The 17,549-nt window shown below is 42.4% G+C and overlaps 1 protein-coding gene across 1 annotated transcript; it reads left to right on the forward strand.

Annotated features, from left to right (window-relative positions):
* Positions 1 to 2,268: 2,268 nt before the first annotated feature.
* On the forward strand, positions 2,269 to 13,784 carry LOC144146618 (meso-2,3-butanediol dehydrogenase-like). Its single transcript, XM_077678554.1, has 6 exons — positions 2,269 to 2,315; positions 5,115 to 5,154; positions 8,442 to 8,511; positions 10,336 to 10,372; positions 11,367 to 11,430; positions 13,587 to 13,784. The coding sequence occupies exons 1-6, from the start codon at positions 2,269 to 2,271 to the stop codon at positions 13,782 to 13,784; spliced, it is 456 nt and encodes a 151-aa protein (XP_077534680.1).
* Positions 13,785 to 17,549: the final 3,765 nt, after the last annotated feature.

Raw genomic sequence — 17,549 nt, forward strand, 5'->3', positions numbered from 1 at the left:
GTCTGAACGCTAGTTTGGCTTTTCTAAAGCGTTGTACGTTCAGAAGTAGCGGATATTTGCTTGGTAAGCCTCAAAATGACTTTAGTGAGTCTTCTTTTCTTGATATCTTGAACTCATATTCACTCGGCGCTGCTGGAAATATCTGTTCTTACTCCCGCTAAAATTTTGGCAGCCCATTCAGTTAAATAAGGGCCGTTGTATTAGTAACGGTGATGAACTGTAAACTCATAAAAACATATCACAACTTTTGGTTTTTACTTAAATCAAAAACACTTATATTAGCATTCAGTTTTAAATTTGTAGCAGTCCTCAAATATAACATATGAAATTGTATACCATGAATCGTAACTGTGGGAACTACTGCAGCTCTCAGAAATACTTGAATACAATTTATATAACGCTGATAGGAAAAAAAATGAACAGGCACGTGCCAGTGTTCGATAGACTTGTTTATGGTTTTAATTTCTTGTATTCGGTGTTAAGACGGCTGGAATTGTCATGTGAATCGAGAACTCTCTTGACTCAAATTCCAGCAAAACGACTTTTGCAATTTTTTTCAAAACAGTATGGCTGTTTGTGAGCTCTTAAAAGGGAAACGGGCACCGGCAGTTTGGCTTGAATCATCGTTACGGGTGATAGCCATGATGAAGTACGCGGTTGGGGACGGAAGCGATGGCAGCAACGAGTCTATTGGAAACGTGGCTTATATCCATATAGACGACAAAAGAGAGAAAACTCTGAGTTGTGTTGATGTAGAGAGTTATAGCTGAATGTGGCAATATACACGACGGGAACTTTTTAGAAGAATTTTTTGCACCACTGACTGTGATAAGTATTCCAACTTTTTACGCGGACATTTCTAGGTGTACCTGTGGCGGGTCGTGTGCTGTACATGGCCCTCAATATAGCAGCAGGGCGTTATTCAACAAGAACTATTTTATTAACGACTGCAGCAGGAACTTTTATTTTAGTTGATGTCATGCGCAGGCGAACACACGGGTTCATTATGTTTACGGGCTAGTTGAACATTGTGAGGACAATATACTAAGGCATGCATAGAAAACACGTGGTATGAATGGGCTTTTTCAGGCTGAATTATACGCTTGCAAAATCAAATGAACAGCTCTCGTGACTGAGCAACAAAGTAATCATTGCAAGAAAACTCCGCAAATTACTCACGAACATTAAGACCCGCCGCGAAAACATGTTTTCAAGCATAGATAATACCAACGCAACGAATTCAGCCTTTTTAAATAGTGGACCACCGCAAATGTACGCCAAATGCGTGGGTTACTTTGTCCCCCTCAATGTTTCAAGTGAAACTTGAGCTTGCGACGACTTTATAAAGCGACAACCACCGGAACTGTTCGCGTTCACAATGCAAAACTTAATTTGTAGTTTTATCTGAGCTTTTCGGGATCTGATATTATCACTTTTTCTCTTGCCTCGGCAAAGTTGAATTCCTCGAAATACTGATTACCGCATTTTTACGGACCTTTTCTTATGTTATATATTCGTATCTGTTTACAAGCATTCATCATTTTATTTGTCGTTGGAGCATCAATTTTTCTTAAACACAGAATGGTCATCTACTACGCGGGGACGTGGTGAACGACTGCCCGAGTGCGCACACCACTTGCTACAGTTTTGACTTTGGCCTTTTGGTTCTGCGTTATAAGAGAAAAAATAATGCCTAATTAAGAACAAACACAGTATTTCCCCACAGTGCTGCTGTTTGTGCATTTCTTTATTGTCGTTGTTTAGGTTTGGTTTTGCGTCACACTATCATATTTTAAGTTTTTCTCAGCAAACAGCCTTCCTTCAAATAAATTCAAGAATATATGAATACTAGCGAGATTTTGTTCTCGAGAACACGAGTGGAGCAGCCCTTCACAGTGTAAGAGGCGCAGGCGGACCTTAGTTATTGGCTCATGTCAAGTTTCTGATCATTACACCTACCTGCGTTATAAGATGGCGTTGATGCTAAAGACTGCAACTGTTTTATAGACCAGAACCTTCTTCGTAGAAAATATATATTTTCTTTGGCGGCACACACTTGCACCTTACTAGTGTATTTTCCCCGAAATGTAATTTGAAGAGTTTCGGCCTAACACACATTGCGACCACGGCTAAAGGTGTGCTTTGCATTATGTGTGGATATTTTTTAGGTAAACAATGATGGAAATTTTTAAAAGAGGATTGATAGCCTCTACATCGCTGGAAGACCTCAGGAATGCGTGGGCCTCAAATGTCGAAGGCTCTGTCTCTATGACGCAGAAAGCACTGCCATTTTTGCGGCACACAAAAGGTGTAATGTAAACGCTTTTTGCCATCATAAGAGCGCTACATGTAATCAAAATTGTTGTAAAATTGCGAGGACCGAAAAATGCAGGGAAGCCGCTTTTTGTCGCAAAATATTATGTTCTAATAAGTCACCATGTCTTGAGCTTCATTTACCCTTTCGGTTTGTACAGTTAGTTTTAAAATTTTCTGGGTGACGAGGTTCCTCGATGCTGTAAAATGTGCGTTAGCCACCTCGTGTCCTTTGTTTGATACTTGCCTGTATGCAACCTTCCCTAACAGAGCATTTTGGTTTTGTTGACGCATTCATGAAACGCTTTTTCCAACTAATTTGTGTCATAGTGTTGGCTGCACGAAGCTACCACCATGCCTAATTTTTTTTGCTGTAATATATCCCGCGTATCTTTTGGTCTGAGTCCCCAATTACAGCCCCATACTTTAAAATGTGTGTTTTTGCAGAGTCAAAACAGCGACATCGGTGTTTAGCAGTCCTCGTATGAATAAGTATTGTTCATACTGCACGGCTAGCGTAACTGAAACCCCGTAAATGGCTAGGCGTTTACTTGACGGGTCAAATTGTCTCTTCTGGTGCTATTGCCTCTACTGGTTCGTTTCGGTGCCATCAAAACACAAGAAGCTATCGTAAACCCCCTTAAAGGGACACTGAAGTGAATTCGTCAAGCTCACGTTTCTGCTTGCACTGCGTAGACTGGCTCAAATTAGCACACTTTTCATCGTTTATCCGGTTGACAAATCGGTAATTATTTTACAAAGCCCGAAAGAAGAAAAACTACCATGCGCGGTTTGCGGCGGCCGCACCAACTAAGGCTGTGACGTTGAGAGGAGGGGCGCCGTGATTGGACGATGCCCAAGGTTAGCAATCACGCAAGTTTCGGTTTCGGTTTCGGTTCTGTAAAACATAACCAATGGCTTTGTTGGATGGGCATTCTCAATATCTCAGTAATCATCGTACCGCGCTTCTGCCATGTTGTCGGCTGTAAAATGCACAAGATAAGACTCCCAGGACGGTTTGTAGTCGTAGCATTCACTAGCCGAGACCTACGCAGTGCATGAACGCCCTCCGCGTACCCGCAGACGCCCAAATGTCATGCGCTTTTCCCCCATATTTGAAGCTTGCCTCCCTCATGCCTGTATCGTAAAAAGCGTGTTCGCACCAGGCCAAGGGTCTGTTCATTCTGGCCTGTGCCCACTGCCTCCAAGCAGTCGGTGCTTATGGCAACAGCACGCCAACGAGAACTCGCTAGCGCGCCAGTGCCAGCCTGCGCGCGTTTTGTGAACTAGGTCGTGTAGCCATGAACGTTGCGGCCCCAAAAAACATGAACTCAATATAGAAAACATCGGCGGAAAACAAAAAAGTTAACTTACAAAAAAAAAAGGACGTCCCCGCGGGGACTCGAACCCGTGACTCGCAAAACATTTGCGGTGAAATCCCAGCGCTCCAGACCGCTAGGCCACGGAGCGGGACGCGAAGGCCTTGCTAATATAGGGTATATATTGTACAACCAGTTTACACTTTTATTTAATTTTTCCATTTCAAGCCGCTTAGGTGACTATTTGTTGTACTGCGATCGTGCAGTAAGCGTCGCCCGAGTTTCCACAGTAGCTCACGTCTAGCATTCGTAGACGGAAAAGCGTTCGCAGATGCCTAGTCGTGCTGCTGACCGCTGTGCTTGTTCGCCAAGCGCAAAAAAGTGCTTCCCGCGCCCTAGTTTTACGCTGTACGGTAAAAATATCAGTTGATTTTATTTGCTTAGTACCTATATTGACTTCGCTTACTCTTCTCCCGCCTTCAAGAGGCCTGATATTTTCCTACTGGCGTACCAGTCAGCGAAGCGTCGCATGTGCAGCGCTTGTGTGAAGCGACCTTGACTTGGAGCTAGATACAGTGTACAAACAAACCAAGTAAAGAAAGGCACATTCTTCCATTCACAAACGTGTCCTGGCTTCGTTTCAACTAAGCGAACGAATTGCGACCAAGCAATTTTTTTTTAACCTCCTTGATTGCGACGACCCGCCGGCGGCCGGCGGACGAAACGCTGGGCCGACTGACTCTGTCGGCCGGGGAGCCGTGCAGTAGCGCAGCCGTGGCGCAGCCAATTGCCAGCTCATCCCCTCCTGACGTCACACGAAAACGCCACAGAAAATGGGCGAGCGTAAAGAGAGGAGGACAGCGTTTTCGAATTAGTTTTTCTACTAAATAAAATCGCGTAAACGCGCCTAGAGTGGTCGAAACATGGCCTGGGGACTCCGGACTACAATTTGCGCTAGTAATCCCGCAATGTTTACATATCACTTCAGTGTCCCTTTAAGCAATCGTCGCTGAGGCACTAGCTTTAATTGTCCCTTTTGATAATGACATGACGTAACATAATATGGCAATGCTACTACATATCACAGTTCTAAATGCTGCTCCAAATCCTCCATTTTTTGTTTAGGATATTTTTGTCAGTGTTTTGTTCGAAATGATGCCGTAAATAAATGTTTATGTCTATATGGAAAGGGCAACCTGCATAAAAAATGCTTCGAGCACCGTTTTCACAGACCCTAATGTAACACGCAAAAAATGGATCCTGGCCGTAAGGTTGGCAGTCAGCACACTATCCCACTGCGCTCGAATTGAAGCGCCCACGTGTAGTACCACAATTACACGTGTGATTGTGGCATTTGATGCATACGTTAATATGACAAATTCATTGATTTCTCATCTCTTAGTCTACATATTTTGATGGGCGAAGAACTTAACACTGTAGTTGTTTTTTTTTGGTTTGGCCATCTCTCTCCTCTTCTTTAAGCTGTATTTTGAGCGTCTCCAGTGTTGCATCCATAACTGTGGTAAGTACACGTCTTCTTTGTGTACATGGTGCGCTGCTTTTTACTGTTACTAGCGTTTGTTTGACGGCAATGTTCCTGTCACTGCGTACATATGTTTCCCCGAGTATTTCTTTTAGAGCGACATACATAGGCTTGTCAATCTCTGTGTTTTTCGCTATATAGAGATCACTACCGTCGAACTTTAAATATCTTGATGACAAGCTTCGAAATTATTTTATATGTTCACCTCTTCTACTGCTTGATTGCCCCGGTTTCTACCATTTTTTAGTATCTAGACTGACCGAGCAAACTGTTTATTGTACGAGATTATGAGAGCACCACTTGCTGGTTTGTCTTTTTCTAATGAGAAAGCCATGAAAGAAAGCTTTACAATGCTTATGATCAGCAACTTTTCTTCTTCAAGATAACCGTTGGTTACTTTCCGTTGAAAAATAGGCGATCAGTGTAATATAAGTGTCGCAACTCATCGACGTAAATTCTTTCATTATTCTTTGCCTTGGGGGAAATGAAATCGCTCACCCTTTTCGAAGGCTGAAACCGGGATGAGTACGGGAAGTATATATTTGTGCTTTTTCTACAAATACTGCGATGCCTTGTTACCGCATCACGTGTAAACGCCAAGTGCAACGTTTATTAAGGCCTTCATTTCACATGGAAATATGATTTGGGTCAGATGATCGCCCTCCGCCAAATATAAGTGGGTGCCTTGTTCCAACTGCCAGGAAGGCGTACAATAACGTCTCCGGGAAGGCTACGTGGTGATGGGACCAGAGATAACTATACGCCGACCACATCAACACAAAGCGACAAATCGCTCCGTTTGGCAGGGATTTGCCGGTTGGAAACACAGCTGCTAGAATGAATAGTCCGCGCATGCCTGGGATTTAAAACAGGAGATGTTGGCTATTGGAAAAGCTTTGCCATATTTAATAGCGCTGTCAAACGTTTCCAGCCCAGGGGAGGACTACAATAATTGGAGGATGCTTCGACACAAACAACCCCGATGGCCTCCAGAAGCAGGGAGACTGCAATTTTTTTTAAAGAAGGCTTCTTACTCTTGGCGCATATATTTATGCACACATTTTAAAGTTTGCCGATAATGGGTGACAAACGCGGTATAATTATCAGTCATAGAAGTCATCTCAAAGGGTTACTGAAGTTCTGACTGAACGTAAATTTATTTCCTGACCGTCTCTTGCAAAAAACTAAAAGTTAATGCTCAAAGTCGCATTTTCTTACTGAACTGCGTGGATATTTTTCCATCAGAGCACACGCATGAAATCCCGCACCACCTAAAAACTTACTGATTTGGTGGTAAACAGCAGGATAACTTACTTATGATACTGCTTTATTGTGTTTTAGAGTAAGAAAGGGTAGTCATTAGAATTATGTTAACAGCAGTTTAAAGGTAAAAAACGATTCTGCAGCATCAGCTATACGTTTAAATATATAAAATGGATGAAATAATGAAAAACAAAAACATCAATCCTTTAGGCAAAATTACAGCAGGAACGTTATGTTTGAGATCACAACTCAAAGAAATGGGTTGGTGCGCTAGGTTCGAATGGTAGCTAGGGACAAGAGTATATTATTGCTCAAAAAGGGGGAAACCCATAAGGTAGGTTAAAAAAAAATGCACCACTACGTATGGTTTCAAACGGGTCATAAAATATAGGAATGCTTTACATGGTGCGTAGTAATATGTTTGCGAAAGAGATGTCTTCGTTGAATGATTCCTTTCGTGAGTGCAGTGCGAAGTTTTAGTTTCCCTTCGCATTTACCTTTGTAAGCTGTAGTTATGGCTGCATCGGTGCAATATCCAAGTGCCTCTAGACTATTATCTTCTTCCTAAGAAAAACTTATTTGTTTGCTTTTGTTTGCTAGCCTATAACGACGTACATGTGCTAATGTAGATGCTTCTCCCTGTGGGAGTTTTGGAACTACGGACACCCCAAATTGGCAGAAAAATGCGATGTAAAATCCTTCTGGCGCTTTTTAAAAATTTCATCCAGAATACCATTAAAATAAAGGTCTCCAACTTTTTATCTGCATGGGTATTTACGACTGCTTCATGGTATTTTTGACTGCTCTTCAAGTCCTTTTCCTTCTGTTTAAACATGAATTGTGTTTTTGATGCTCTCCATTTTATGCAAGGCTTGTATTTGTAAAGACAGGTATCTATTCATAATACATTTGGAAGGTAATGCGAAATACTTGCGATAGAGCTGTCTAGATTGCTTTAGGGGATCTCGTTACTTTAGGGAATTTTTGGTGGGTGTTTTTGCTGGAGTTTGTCCCCATTAGTTCAGTTTACTGATACTCGAACGTGAGTGCGGCAGCAAAGGGCAAGGTCTTCAGAACTGCAACTGCTATGAATTATAGCAGGCTGTTTGGGATGTCTTAAAATGGGGATGGAAATTGGCGACCCTCCGCAAGCGTTTCCCTGGAATAGCAACATAGCGTCGCTACTCGATCTGTTTCCTGCATCTTTGCAAATTACCAGCAGATCCTCCGCAACCCCTGCCCCCTTCGAAGAACGTTTCTGAGTAATATAACCGAGCGTAATTGTCTACCATGCCCCGAGGCTAGAGAACATAGCGCGGCAGTCATCGACGTCTGAAAGATTAAAAAACGTTCATGCGCAGAGTCACTCAATTGGCCCATCTTTTCAATACGTCGTTACTATAAGCCTTCCGGTGCTCACCTGCGTGACGGGCACGAATGGTCGAAATTACCACATTATAATACGCAAGCGTTAGTTGCGCTTGCCATGCAAAATGTGTCGAGGAAAAGGAACTGATATTTCGAGTGAAATAAGGTGGCCTGTAGTCCAACAACCAGCAAGGAAGCGCAAGATGGCAGGGGGTGAAATACCAAGGGGTGCCAGTGATGTCTTTGCTTCTGCTGACAAGCGGAATAATGTTCGGGCTATTGAAAAAGTGTCGCAATAAATAACAAAATAACCTGTTATCCCTGGAACTGTATGTTTTTACAAATTTTGTTGGAATAGGAGTTAGAACATAGTCGCAGTGTGGAACACCTTGTGAGCAGTAACTACGTGGGCTCCATATAGTCTACCTCGCTCGTGTGCGATTTCGCCCATTAAAGGTATGAAATACTTGGTGTGAAGGTGAATAAGAAGCAGAATGAATCAAGGGTAAATAAGACGCCAGAGTCACGTTGACATTCTGGAGGAGGTAGTGAATGAATATGTCAAATAAAAGTTAAGAGAGTCTCTGATGTCTTGGTTTTGTAAACAATATTTTGATGCTGCACCCTTTTTGAAGCTGTTCACTGGAGCGCCGTACGCCATGAGTAAAGCGGCGCTCGACCAGCTCACGAAGCACGCTGCTGTCGGTAAGCTTTTAGTATGGTGATTTTCATATCGCTTTTCGGATGTATTGAACCATAAAGAGTGCCTGCTATACACAATTTTCCTTGAATAAAAATAGGTTGGCCGAAAGCCTCAGATTTGTTCAAACATGAATTCTATAAGAGACTGTTTTTCTTTCCCCAAAAGGGAGACAACCTAGTGAGAGGAATATTGAAGGTATACACTTAATTCGGCTTTTTGTAGTCATCCGAGGTTGTGTTCCGCGTAGGCATGAGAAGCAACTGAAACAGCCTGGCCCGAGTTCTGGCTATCATTTCGCAATAATGTGGTATTGGGATGAGAAATGTATATTTTATTTCGTTTAAGAGTCCAGCGACCATGCGACGCCGAAAGAAAACACAGAGCTATCTACTTAGGTAGAAACGCGCGCTGTGTGCTTTCCTTCGCCTTGTGCTTTGCTTTATTACTTCGCCCCGTACAAGTTCGTGCAAACCACTACTTTGCTGAATGGGAAAACAACGCCTCGAATAAATGCATTATATTAAAGTAGCTTCGCCACTTTCTTCGCTCTGAGGCGCTAACAAAGCAAAATATTTTGTTGGGGTTCTCTCACATTTACACTCGAGAAATAGGAGATTATATACTTGCCACGCCCCTGCACGGTCTTTCAAAAAAGTGGTGGCGTTCATCACAAATTCACCCCATCTGAAGAAATATTTGTTCCGACATCGAGAGTCGTTTCTTGAGGAAACGACTAGCTAATAAATGAACCCCCTGCCAAAAATCACGCCATAATAAGCACAGGCACGTGCCTGTGAAGCACAGGCCCTGGGAATAATTACGAATTTCAAACAGCAAATTATGAGTTGACTACTTTCCTCAGCCGATTCGGCCTACACAACTCTTGTGATCGCTTGCCGTTGTACGAGCCTGCAAAAACGTCCTTTTTATAATAGTGGCTTTCACTTTATGTATTTGTTTTTTTTTTTCCTTTTGTTCAAAATGTGCACTTGTCTTCTTTCTACTCCAGCTTTGTGGTTTGTTTGAGGCTTTTTGCACTGAATACATATGTGTTGGATTGTTATTGTGTAGGAATTTTTTTTGTTGTGCATAAGCTGTGTAAAATTATGCATCAGTTTTTGTTTACAATGAAAACTGCAATATTGATTGCTTCTTACTTCTTTTTACCCTTGCTGCCGATGTGTAGCTCAGTAGAAGGAAGTTTCCTCAAGCTGGTATACTGCGGCTTTTATTCCCTCATCCTCAGATATGGCATGCTACATGTTTAAAATAATCTTGAAACTCTAGCGGGCACACCCAAAAGGCAATCGGTAAAAGTAAAACAGCGGTCTACTTTATGGTTGTTTTCTTACACTACAAGTTCCACAACTATTTATACGGCTGTGGTGGCCCACAATTACACTTTAACTATCAGAACAACGTGACCACCTCAAAGAATTAGAAATGTGTGACCCATCTGCCCCTCAAAACCGCTCATTATTGGGCCGCTTCGTTGTTTCGTATCAAGTCAAAATTTCGCTTTAAATATGTCGCTATACACATTTCCAGGAAACTCAAGCCTGCGTGTTTTTGGTCCTGTAGCTGTGTGTTCCTAGTCATTGTGAGCAAAAGTGTAAGTGCCAAACGAATAAACAAACAAATGATGTGTGATGCTCTGTATTGATGAAATTAAACTGCATTGCTTCTGTATATTGCTAATTTATAGTGGCCGCACAAAGCTTGATTTGGACGAAAGTCATTGTATTGGCCAACTATGTAGGAGTTGTGCTTTTGGCCTTGTAACAGGGAATTTTGTACTGAAGAAATTTCGCGTTTTTTTCTTGCAGAAAATGCACCATTTGGTGTTCGTGTGAACTCTGTGAAGTATGTGGAGAAATTTTTATTTTTAGTTTACAAATGTCTTGTCTTTAGATCCCATTACGTTTTATTTCTGTAAAATTAATTGCTTTCTTTATGGCCTTATCTGAGGTGTTTACAGAACCATATCACTTGTCGTACAGCATGGAGGATCTCACGTTCTGATCTGCACGGCACGAAAAGGTTGCGATAGGGAAATAAGCCTTACAATCATGTACAAATCCCTGGTTAGACAGCCTCCACTATAGTAGGCAAAGTTTAGTGGGCCACTTTAATAGGAAAAAAATCAGGTCAGCCGGGCATGCGTGAGCAATTACAATATGTGACGTAAAAAATTTTCGCAGTATTTTTGTGGTAATAAAACAAATATTTTTATAGACACAGGGAGTGCAAGTATAAACGCACAGCTGCTACAATTTACAGAAGAAAACAGTGCGGTATATTAGCCTCCCACCCAATGAACTGTAAGTTTTAAAGAAGGCTAGTTTTCTGTCACACCATGTCGCAGTGCCATAGCCTTACCCAATTTCTTTAATATTCTTGAGTCAGCCTTCTATAGTAATGTTTACAGCAGCCAGCTACGTGCAGGGCTAACACTTTTTGTCGAGTTAAGGTTTCTTTTCAACGGAAGAAAACGCCCTATCTGGCTTGAAAAAAGGTTAGTATTGTTCGTAATTACATTCATGTGTTGGCAGCTTCGCATTATCTAACTTATAGCTTTCCTTTAACCTTTCAGCAAACCGGCTGAGCACGATATATCTGCATGTGAATTGAAGATAATTGATTTATTCTATCCAATATGATGACGCTCTTTAGCATGCCTAAATAAAAACGTATATGAGGGAAATCACTTTACCTAATCTTGTTTATTAGGTCCATGAGTGCGTGGAATTTAATGATGCAATCAGTAGAAAATCCAAAAAACAGGGGACACAAACGACAATGAATGTAGCATGTTTTCGGCGACTGATATCTACCCATGCATTGAATGCTGGTCCAGTCCTGCAGCCATCAGAACACTGCTGAGCAACAAGCCTGGCTTCTCCGACGAGGAGTATTTCAAAGTAGGTTTTAATGTAATTTACACGCTATGCATCGTCTATATTAAGGCGAAGCGTAAACCTTCACACACTGTAAACCTTAACTAGGTACAAATGTCGCTTTTCCTTTTGTTCTGTGACCCATACCTTTATATTAAGGCTCAACAAAATTTTTAAACTAATGAATAGTTTTACATGAAGTAACCGGCGTCATCAAGGTACTAATTTGCCATGTTCTTTTATGGTGGTCGTATAACGCTTGGGTTCTAAGCCACCACGGAATCGACCAGGCAGCCTGAGGGGAATATCAGCGATGGCCGAAGGTCTCCAGGGAATGTAGAGTTCGCACGACGTCTAATAGTCGCGCCATTTTTCTTTGCCCTTTCAAAAAATCTCTCTCCGCTGCCACGGCTCCCACGAGACACAGGCACTAGCATGCTGAGTTTTTTCGGCGCGGTGCAGGTATAACAGCTGGCGCTTCGCTTTTCTCCGTGATTTGGACTCAAGTTCCAGTTTGGTTCCTGCCAAAAAGTGCTGATGTACATTGCGCCCCACTGTCTCGCTTTGTCGTTTGTTGGCGTAATTCTGTTTAAGTCAGCGAGCGTACGTTCATCTGGTTTCCGTGCCCGAATATCGCAAAATATGGTCCACAAAATATCAAGGCGCATCCAAAATAGCACCAACTGCAAACTTTCTATGATTCAGCATTTAACATTAGCGAAGAGGACGATATGCCCGAAATCGAGCTCGCAATAGCTCATCTCATGGAATGTGCTGCCATAGGTTGATATGATTTGATCAGCCAATTCTCGCAATTCTGCTACAAACTAGTCGGAGTAGCGCTAGCGCTCACATCATAATTTTTTCTTGTTATTCTATGGTGGTGGTGAAACTCTGGCATTTCATGTCACCGTGGACTCGCCCAGGGGTAGCCTGAGCAGAAAATCAAGAGTTTTAAGCGCATGCACTGTGTTCAGGCTAAGACAATGTGTAAGGTTTTCGTAAGAACCATGTATTTTATTGCAAAAAGTTGCGTCATGTAATTTTACGCGGTATTGTCGTAAATAAGGGCGGTTTACTGTCTTTTGCATTTCCATAGGTGTGAGGCGCGGCATATCAACGTGTTTAAATACATTTCAGCATCGCACCGGAAGTGCGGTGTCTGTAGCTGTCTCGGGACATCGAAGATAAGTTTTACGCCTTCCTAAAATGCAGCAACACGTCCTATTCAGCTCGGCCGGTAGGGCGGCGCACTAGATAGGCGGTGTTGCCGGCTTCAAATCGTGGACCAGAAATAATTTTTCGACTGCAAAGTTTTACAGAAAGCTGTGTACCTTTCCTTTGCAGCCATAAGGCTGTATTGTAAGTGACTGTCTAATTTTCTATCGAAGATACTCACTCCACCTTACGTATTTTTTGTAAATCTGGTTGATTAACTACCTCAGAACAGTATATTGCCAGCCGGGAGTATGCCGGCTGCCGTCAAACGGTAGAATTTTGTGAATTGATGCTTTCTTGCACAATACAGCTACAGCAGTTCACTTTTTTATTTTCGGAGCACATTACGTAACACTATTTTTTTTAATTGTTGGTAGTCATGCCTAAATAGCGGCAATATGTTCATTGACCTAAAGTTTCTTCTTCAGAAACCTGGAGTTAGTCTTGAGATGGTACTTGAAAACCTGAAACATCAGTTTCATCAGCATGAAGATTACATATTCTATTTCGGTATCGAAGCACGACTAACAAGTCAAGCTGATTTCATTCTAAGCGTTTGTACTGCCGTCTGGTGAAACCTTCAGATTCCATAAAAGCGCATCGACAGTTTAAAAAAAACGAATAGGGCATACCTCCCCCGAGTCTGACTGATATTTGTTTGCAAATTTATTACTAAAACATTACACACAGCTGCATTACTAGAAACAAGTGAGTGCCAGATTTTATGCGTTGAAATTATTTGTAATTTTACCACATTACTATCGCTATGTGTAGTTTTTATTTGCGACTGTCTGGTCGTCATTTATGATTTCACGTACATGTTCTCCCTTCTCTCTTGAGTTGCTTAATTGATACAGTGAACCACCATGCAATGCTGCCTTTGTTCGGCTTGACATAAAAATGTTTGCTATTGTGCAGCTACATGAAAAATGTTATTGGATTTTCATTTGTCTCCTTCCCAGATGCTGGAGCAGGAAAGAGAGGGCCGCCACGCGATGAATCGCGTGGGAAGTCCGGTCGAAGTTGCTCGTTGCATCGCCTTTCTGGCATCAGACGACGCTTTTTTTGTTACGGGCGTCACTTTGCCCGTCGACGGCGGAATGCTCCTCATGTCTAGTATCGACTCCACTTCCAGAGTTTCACTTGATGGCAGCTGTTGAAAAGATGGCGCGTAGCATTTGTCTATACCCTAAACAACAGAAGGACAAATAATCCGTTTGATAATTTTAGAACTATTTCCGCAGCACGAAAAATCAACGCATAACTCTGCCACCAGTCTTGGTACCACATTTCGCTCGGTACTAAATCCTGCTTTAAACAATTTTTTTTGGTTCATTTGAATTCGGCTTGCTTGTAATTGCTTGCAGGTAAAGGAATAGGAAGTTCTAAAGAAAGAACTGTAGTTATTTTTTGGTAATGAGCTTGTGGTAGACAACACCGTGCAACTGATGGAGTTTCTCTTTGTCAGGGTTGTTTAAATAAAGCAGCAAGTTCTCGTGAGCGCAACTGCAATCTTCAATGAATTCTGGGTATATGACAGTTAATAAATTAGGACACCTAATATAAGGTACTTCGGCATTGCTCTTTAATTGGCAACCTGCAAATGCGCTGAGCTAATTCACTGTTCTATTCTCAAAGAAAAGCGTATTTTAGGGGCGCAAAAATCGGGTACATATTTGTGGAACATATAAAAGATAACAGAGAAATAAAGACACGAGTTTGTTGCTCCAATCGCGGATATTGCGCTAACGGAGCACACGTGTGCGCAGAAATCCTTGTCAAATACCCCACTGACTTGTGTAATGCATCTGTGGGTACGTTGCACTTTGGTAAGATTTAGTGCGCCGAAACAGGGTTCAGAAGGTGGGGGGGGGGCTAGGGGTTACGGGTTTATTGGAGCAGTCTTACATGGTTGGGGGCCTCTTTTATCCAAGACGCATGTGGTCTGTCAGGGCCGCCCCTCCTGGTGTACCTTATGTTGGGGATTTGGGTTTAGCTGGTCATCCCATTCGACAACTGCTAAGTTGATGGATTGCGATTTGAGGTAATGGCTGGGGTGGATCGGAACGACCACACCATGTGTCACAGAGTGCATGGCGCTAGAGGGAATTTACAGTTGTATGTTTGTAGATTCTGGTTTATGAAGTGTTAAAATGTTCCACGTAAAAATGTCTTTGTTTACAGTTTCGGCAGATGATGATGTCATCACAAGACACGTTCTGATTTGACACGGAAACGTTCTTTGTTACATGATGGAGCAGCCTGAGGTACCAGATTGTCTCCTTAAGATAATTTCGCGTTTTGTGCTCATGGAAGTCGTCACCTCAGACCCAAAAGGAGAGAACCTGTCTGTGAGCTCGTGCGGTGGCACGCGCTGCGTTCATCTATTCGAGGGATAAGTGAGCCTTGGCCCAGATAATGTAACAGCTGGAAGATAAGGTTGGCTGGATAGGATCTTAGCAGCTGTTGTTTCAATAGGCACCAGTGGAATTTTGTATCGCAGTTTGGTAGCCTGATGTCACAATGGCATGTTCTATGCTCGTAGTCGGTGGAAGGAGAATGGCAGCTTCTTCGGTGGGGCGACGTGTTTCGTGGGCATGGCTACACATGATAGTTGCAGATTCTGGTGCTGAAATACGCTGACATCGTCGGAGGATCACTTGGAGTGGCCAAGCACTACTAGAGATATCGAGGTCAAGAAAACCTAGAAAGGAAGACAAGGACCAACACCAATTTTGGCACTTAAAAGGGACGCCCGGCGCTGAACAACCGTGTGTTCAGGCTAAGACAATGAGTAATGTTTTCGTAAGAACCATGTATTTTATTGCAAAAAGAGGTGTGAAAGAACGCGTGCGACCTGCCGTCTTGCAATATGTTCATGGCGTTTCCCATAGGTTAAAAAAATTCGGGGGAAAGCATAATGTACCAGTTGTTTTTACTGCACCTTTAAAGCTCGGTGGCCTTTGTAAGGCATTGCAGCTAAGAAAAGAAAAGGCAGCATCTAAGGCAAAATGCAAGGTTCTGCACGTGCGAAAATTTGTGAACTGCTCGCAGGGTGTTGTATATAAGATGCCTTTGAATTGCGGCCATTTCTACATCGCACAATCAGGCAGATGCATTAACGATAGACTGCGTGAACATAGGAACGCCTGCCAACAGGTCAGCATAGTAGGAAATCTAGCGGCACACCGTGCGAAGTGCAAGTGTGAGGTCGAGTTTGAAAAAACCACCATTCTGTTCCGCGCTAAAGACAAAATGTCGCATGAGATATACGAAGCGTTTTCAATGATGTCAGGACGTGAGGGTGAATGCGTCAGCACCCCTTCGATTGTGCTCACCCAGCGCGAGGTTATGTTTTTAGAGTCATCTTTTTAACGACAGCACGTGGACCGGCTTCTACCACCACTATCTTTTTATATGTATCTTTTTATTACCAGTCGCACTTCCATTTCCCATCTTTCTGGAATTTGTTGCATTCTGCGTTGTTTTATATGTGTGTGTTTTGTTCCGAATAAATCAGTTGCAAGTGCGCCGTCTTTTCGTGAAAGTCTACGTTTTTTCCCGTGTCCGTCTCAGTGTTCTTAACAAGCGCAACTTACCCTAAAAAAATGGTACACCAACTAGCCCGTCATCAAGCTTTACTGAAGTTATACTTAAAGGTAGATTAAGAACGTAAATCTTATTCCGGACCACTTTCCTACAAACTTGTAGTCTTCGCAAGCCCTGACAGGGCATGGTAGATTCCCGTTTTATTTTTCAAGATTCAGAATAACACAGGCATCTACATGCAAATGCAGCAAGGATATAGAGAACTTTGATCATTATCTAACAGAATGCCCACTCTTAATAAATGAAAGGAAAAGACTCGTTAAAAAACTTTGAGAGCACTTAAATAACAGAAAACCGGAAATAGTTAAGAAAGAGGAAACAAGAATAATTTTAGAAGAAATGGTTTTAAAAATTAACGAATTCATTCTACAAGCATAACAATAGACCAAACATAACAGAACACCAACACGATCAGTCACGACAATATAAAAGATGGGATATGATACGTGGATGGAGCAGAAACGCCATGTTGGTGGGGCTTCCTCCGCCCAAATCTCCAGTCTTTCCCTTTTTACACCATAACAACACAAGGAAACCAAGCAGAACACCAACAACACATAATCACACACCATCAGGCGTAACAGATCTATATACCCGGTCAAGTCAGGTCATGAACAAATCATAAAGAACAAGATCAACAAACTAAGATCAAAGAATCGAGAATCAAGTAAAGTTCAAGGACAAGAACAAACAAGACAAAATGACTACCAAGGATCCCAGTGGACAGTGGAGATCAAGTTTTAGAACGAAGTGTTCTTAAGGTTTAGTGTTTGTTATTTTTCTTTTAATATTTGTAGAGTTTTTTATTTTTCGTTTCAAACAAGGAAAGTTTCCCTTCATGTTCAAAAAAAAAGCCCGCTGATTGTTTTCCCGTTCCCGGGCGGTGGTCGCTGATCGATCTTCTCTTCCCCATTACCCATCCTTTTCCTGCCCCAACCACCTTTGTACCACTACCTCAACCCATATTTCTAGCCCCGCCGCTTTCTTTCTCTCCGATACATATGTGGTGCAGGCTGGAAACCTGTTTCCCTCTCACAGTCACCTCACCTCACCATCCGGGCCGGCCAGTCACGGAGAACTCTTTATGCCGCAGGTTCAGAAATAAATGGGAGCGATGACATATCGAGCGCAAACTTGGCGCCCTGTTAAACATCTTGATAGGAAACTTAGGTTTGATTAACGAGCCATGAAACGAATAATTTTCGGAGTAACATTTAGAGACAGGAAACGAGCTTTTGAATCAGGGAACTAGATTGGAAGATATCATACTTCAAAAAAGGTAAGAGAAACTGACTTAAGCTGACCACGTAGTTAGC

Source organism: Haemaphysalis longicornis, unplaced genomic scaffold (genome assembly GCF_048455015.1).
Source record: "Haemaphysalis longicornis isolate Haplotype H1 unplaced genomic scaffold, Haemaphysalis longicornis Haplotype H1 scaffold_7, whole genome shotgun sequence".
Classification (NCBI taxonomy): Eukaryota; Metazoa; Arthropoda; class Arachnida; order Ixodida; family Ixodidae; genus Haemaphysalis; species Haemaphysalis longicornis.

Excerpts from the sequence above, each read along its gene's own strand:
- LOC144146618 (XM_077678554.1), top strand. The coding sequence starts at position 2,269 with ATGACGCAGAAAGCACTGCCATTTTTGCGGCACACAAAAGGTGTAAT. Across the intron at positions 2,316-5,114 it reads CGGCACACAAAAGGTGTAAT|CTGTATTTTGAGCGTCTCCA; the intron begins GTAAACGCTTTT and ends CTCTTCTTTAAG. Across the intron at positions 10,373-11,366 it reads GTTCGTGTGAACTCTGTGAA|TCCTGCAGCCATCAGAACAC; the intron begins GTATGTGGAGAA and ends ATGCTGGTCCAG.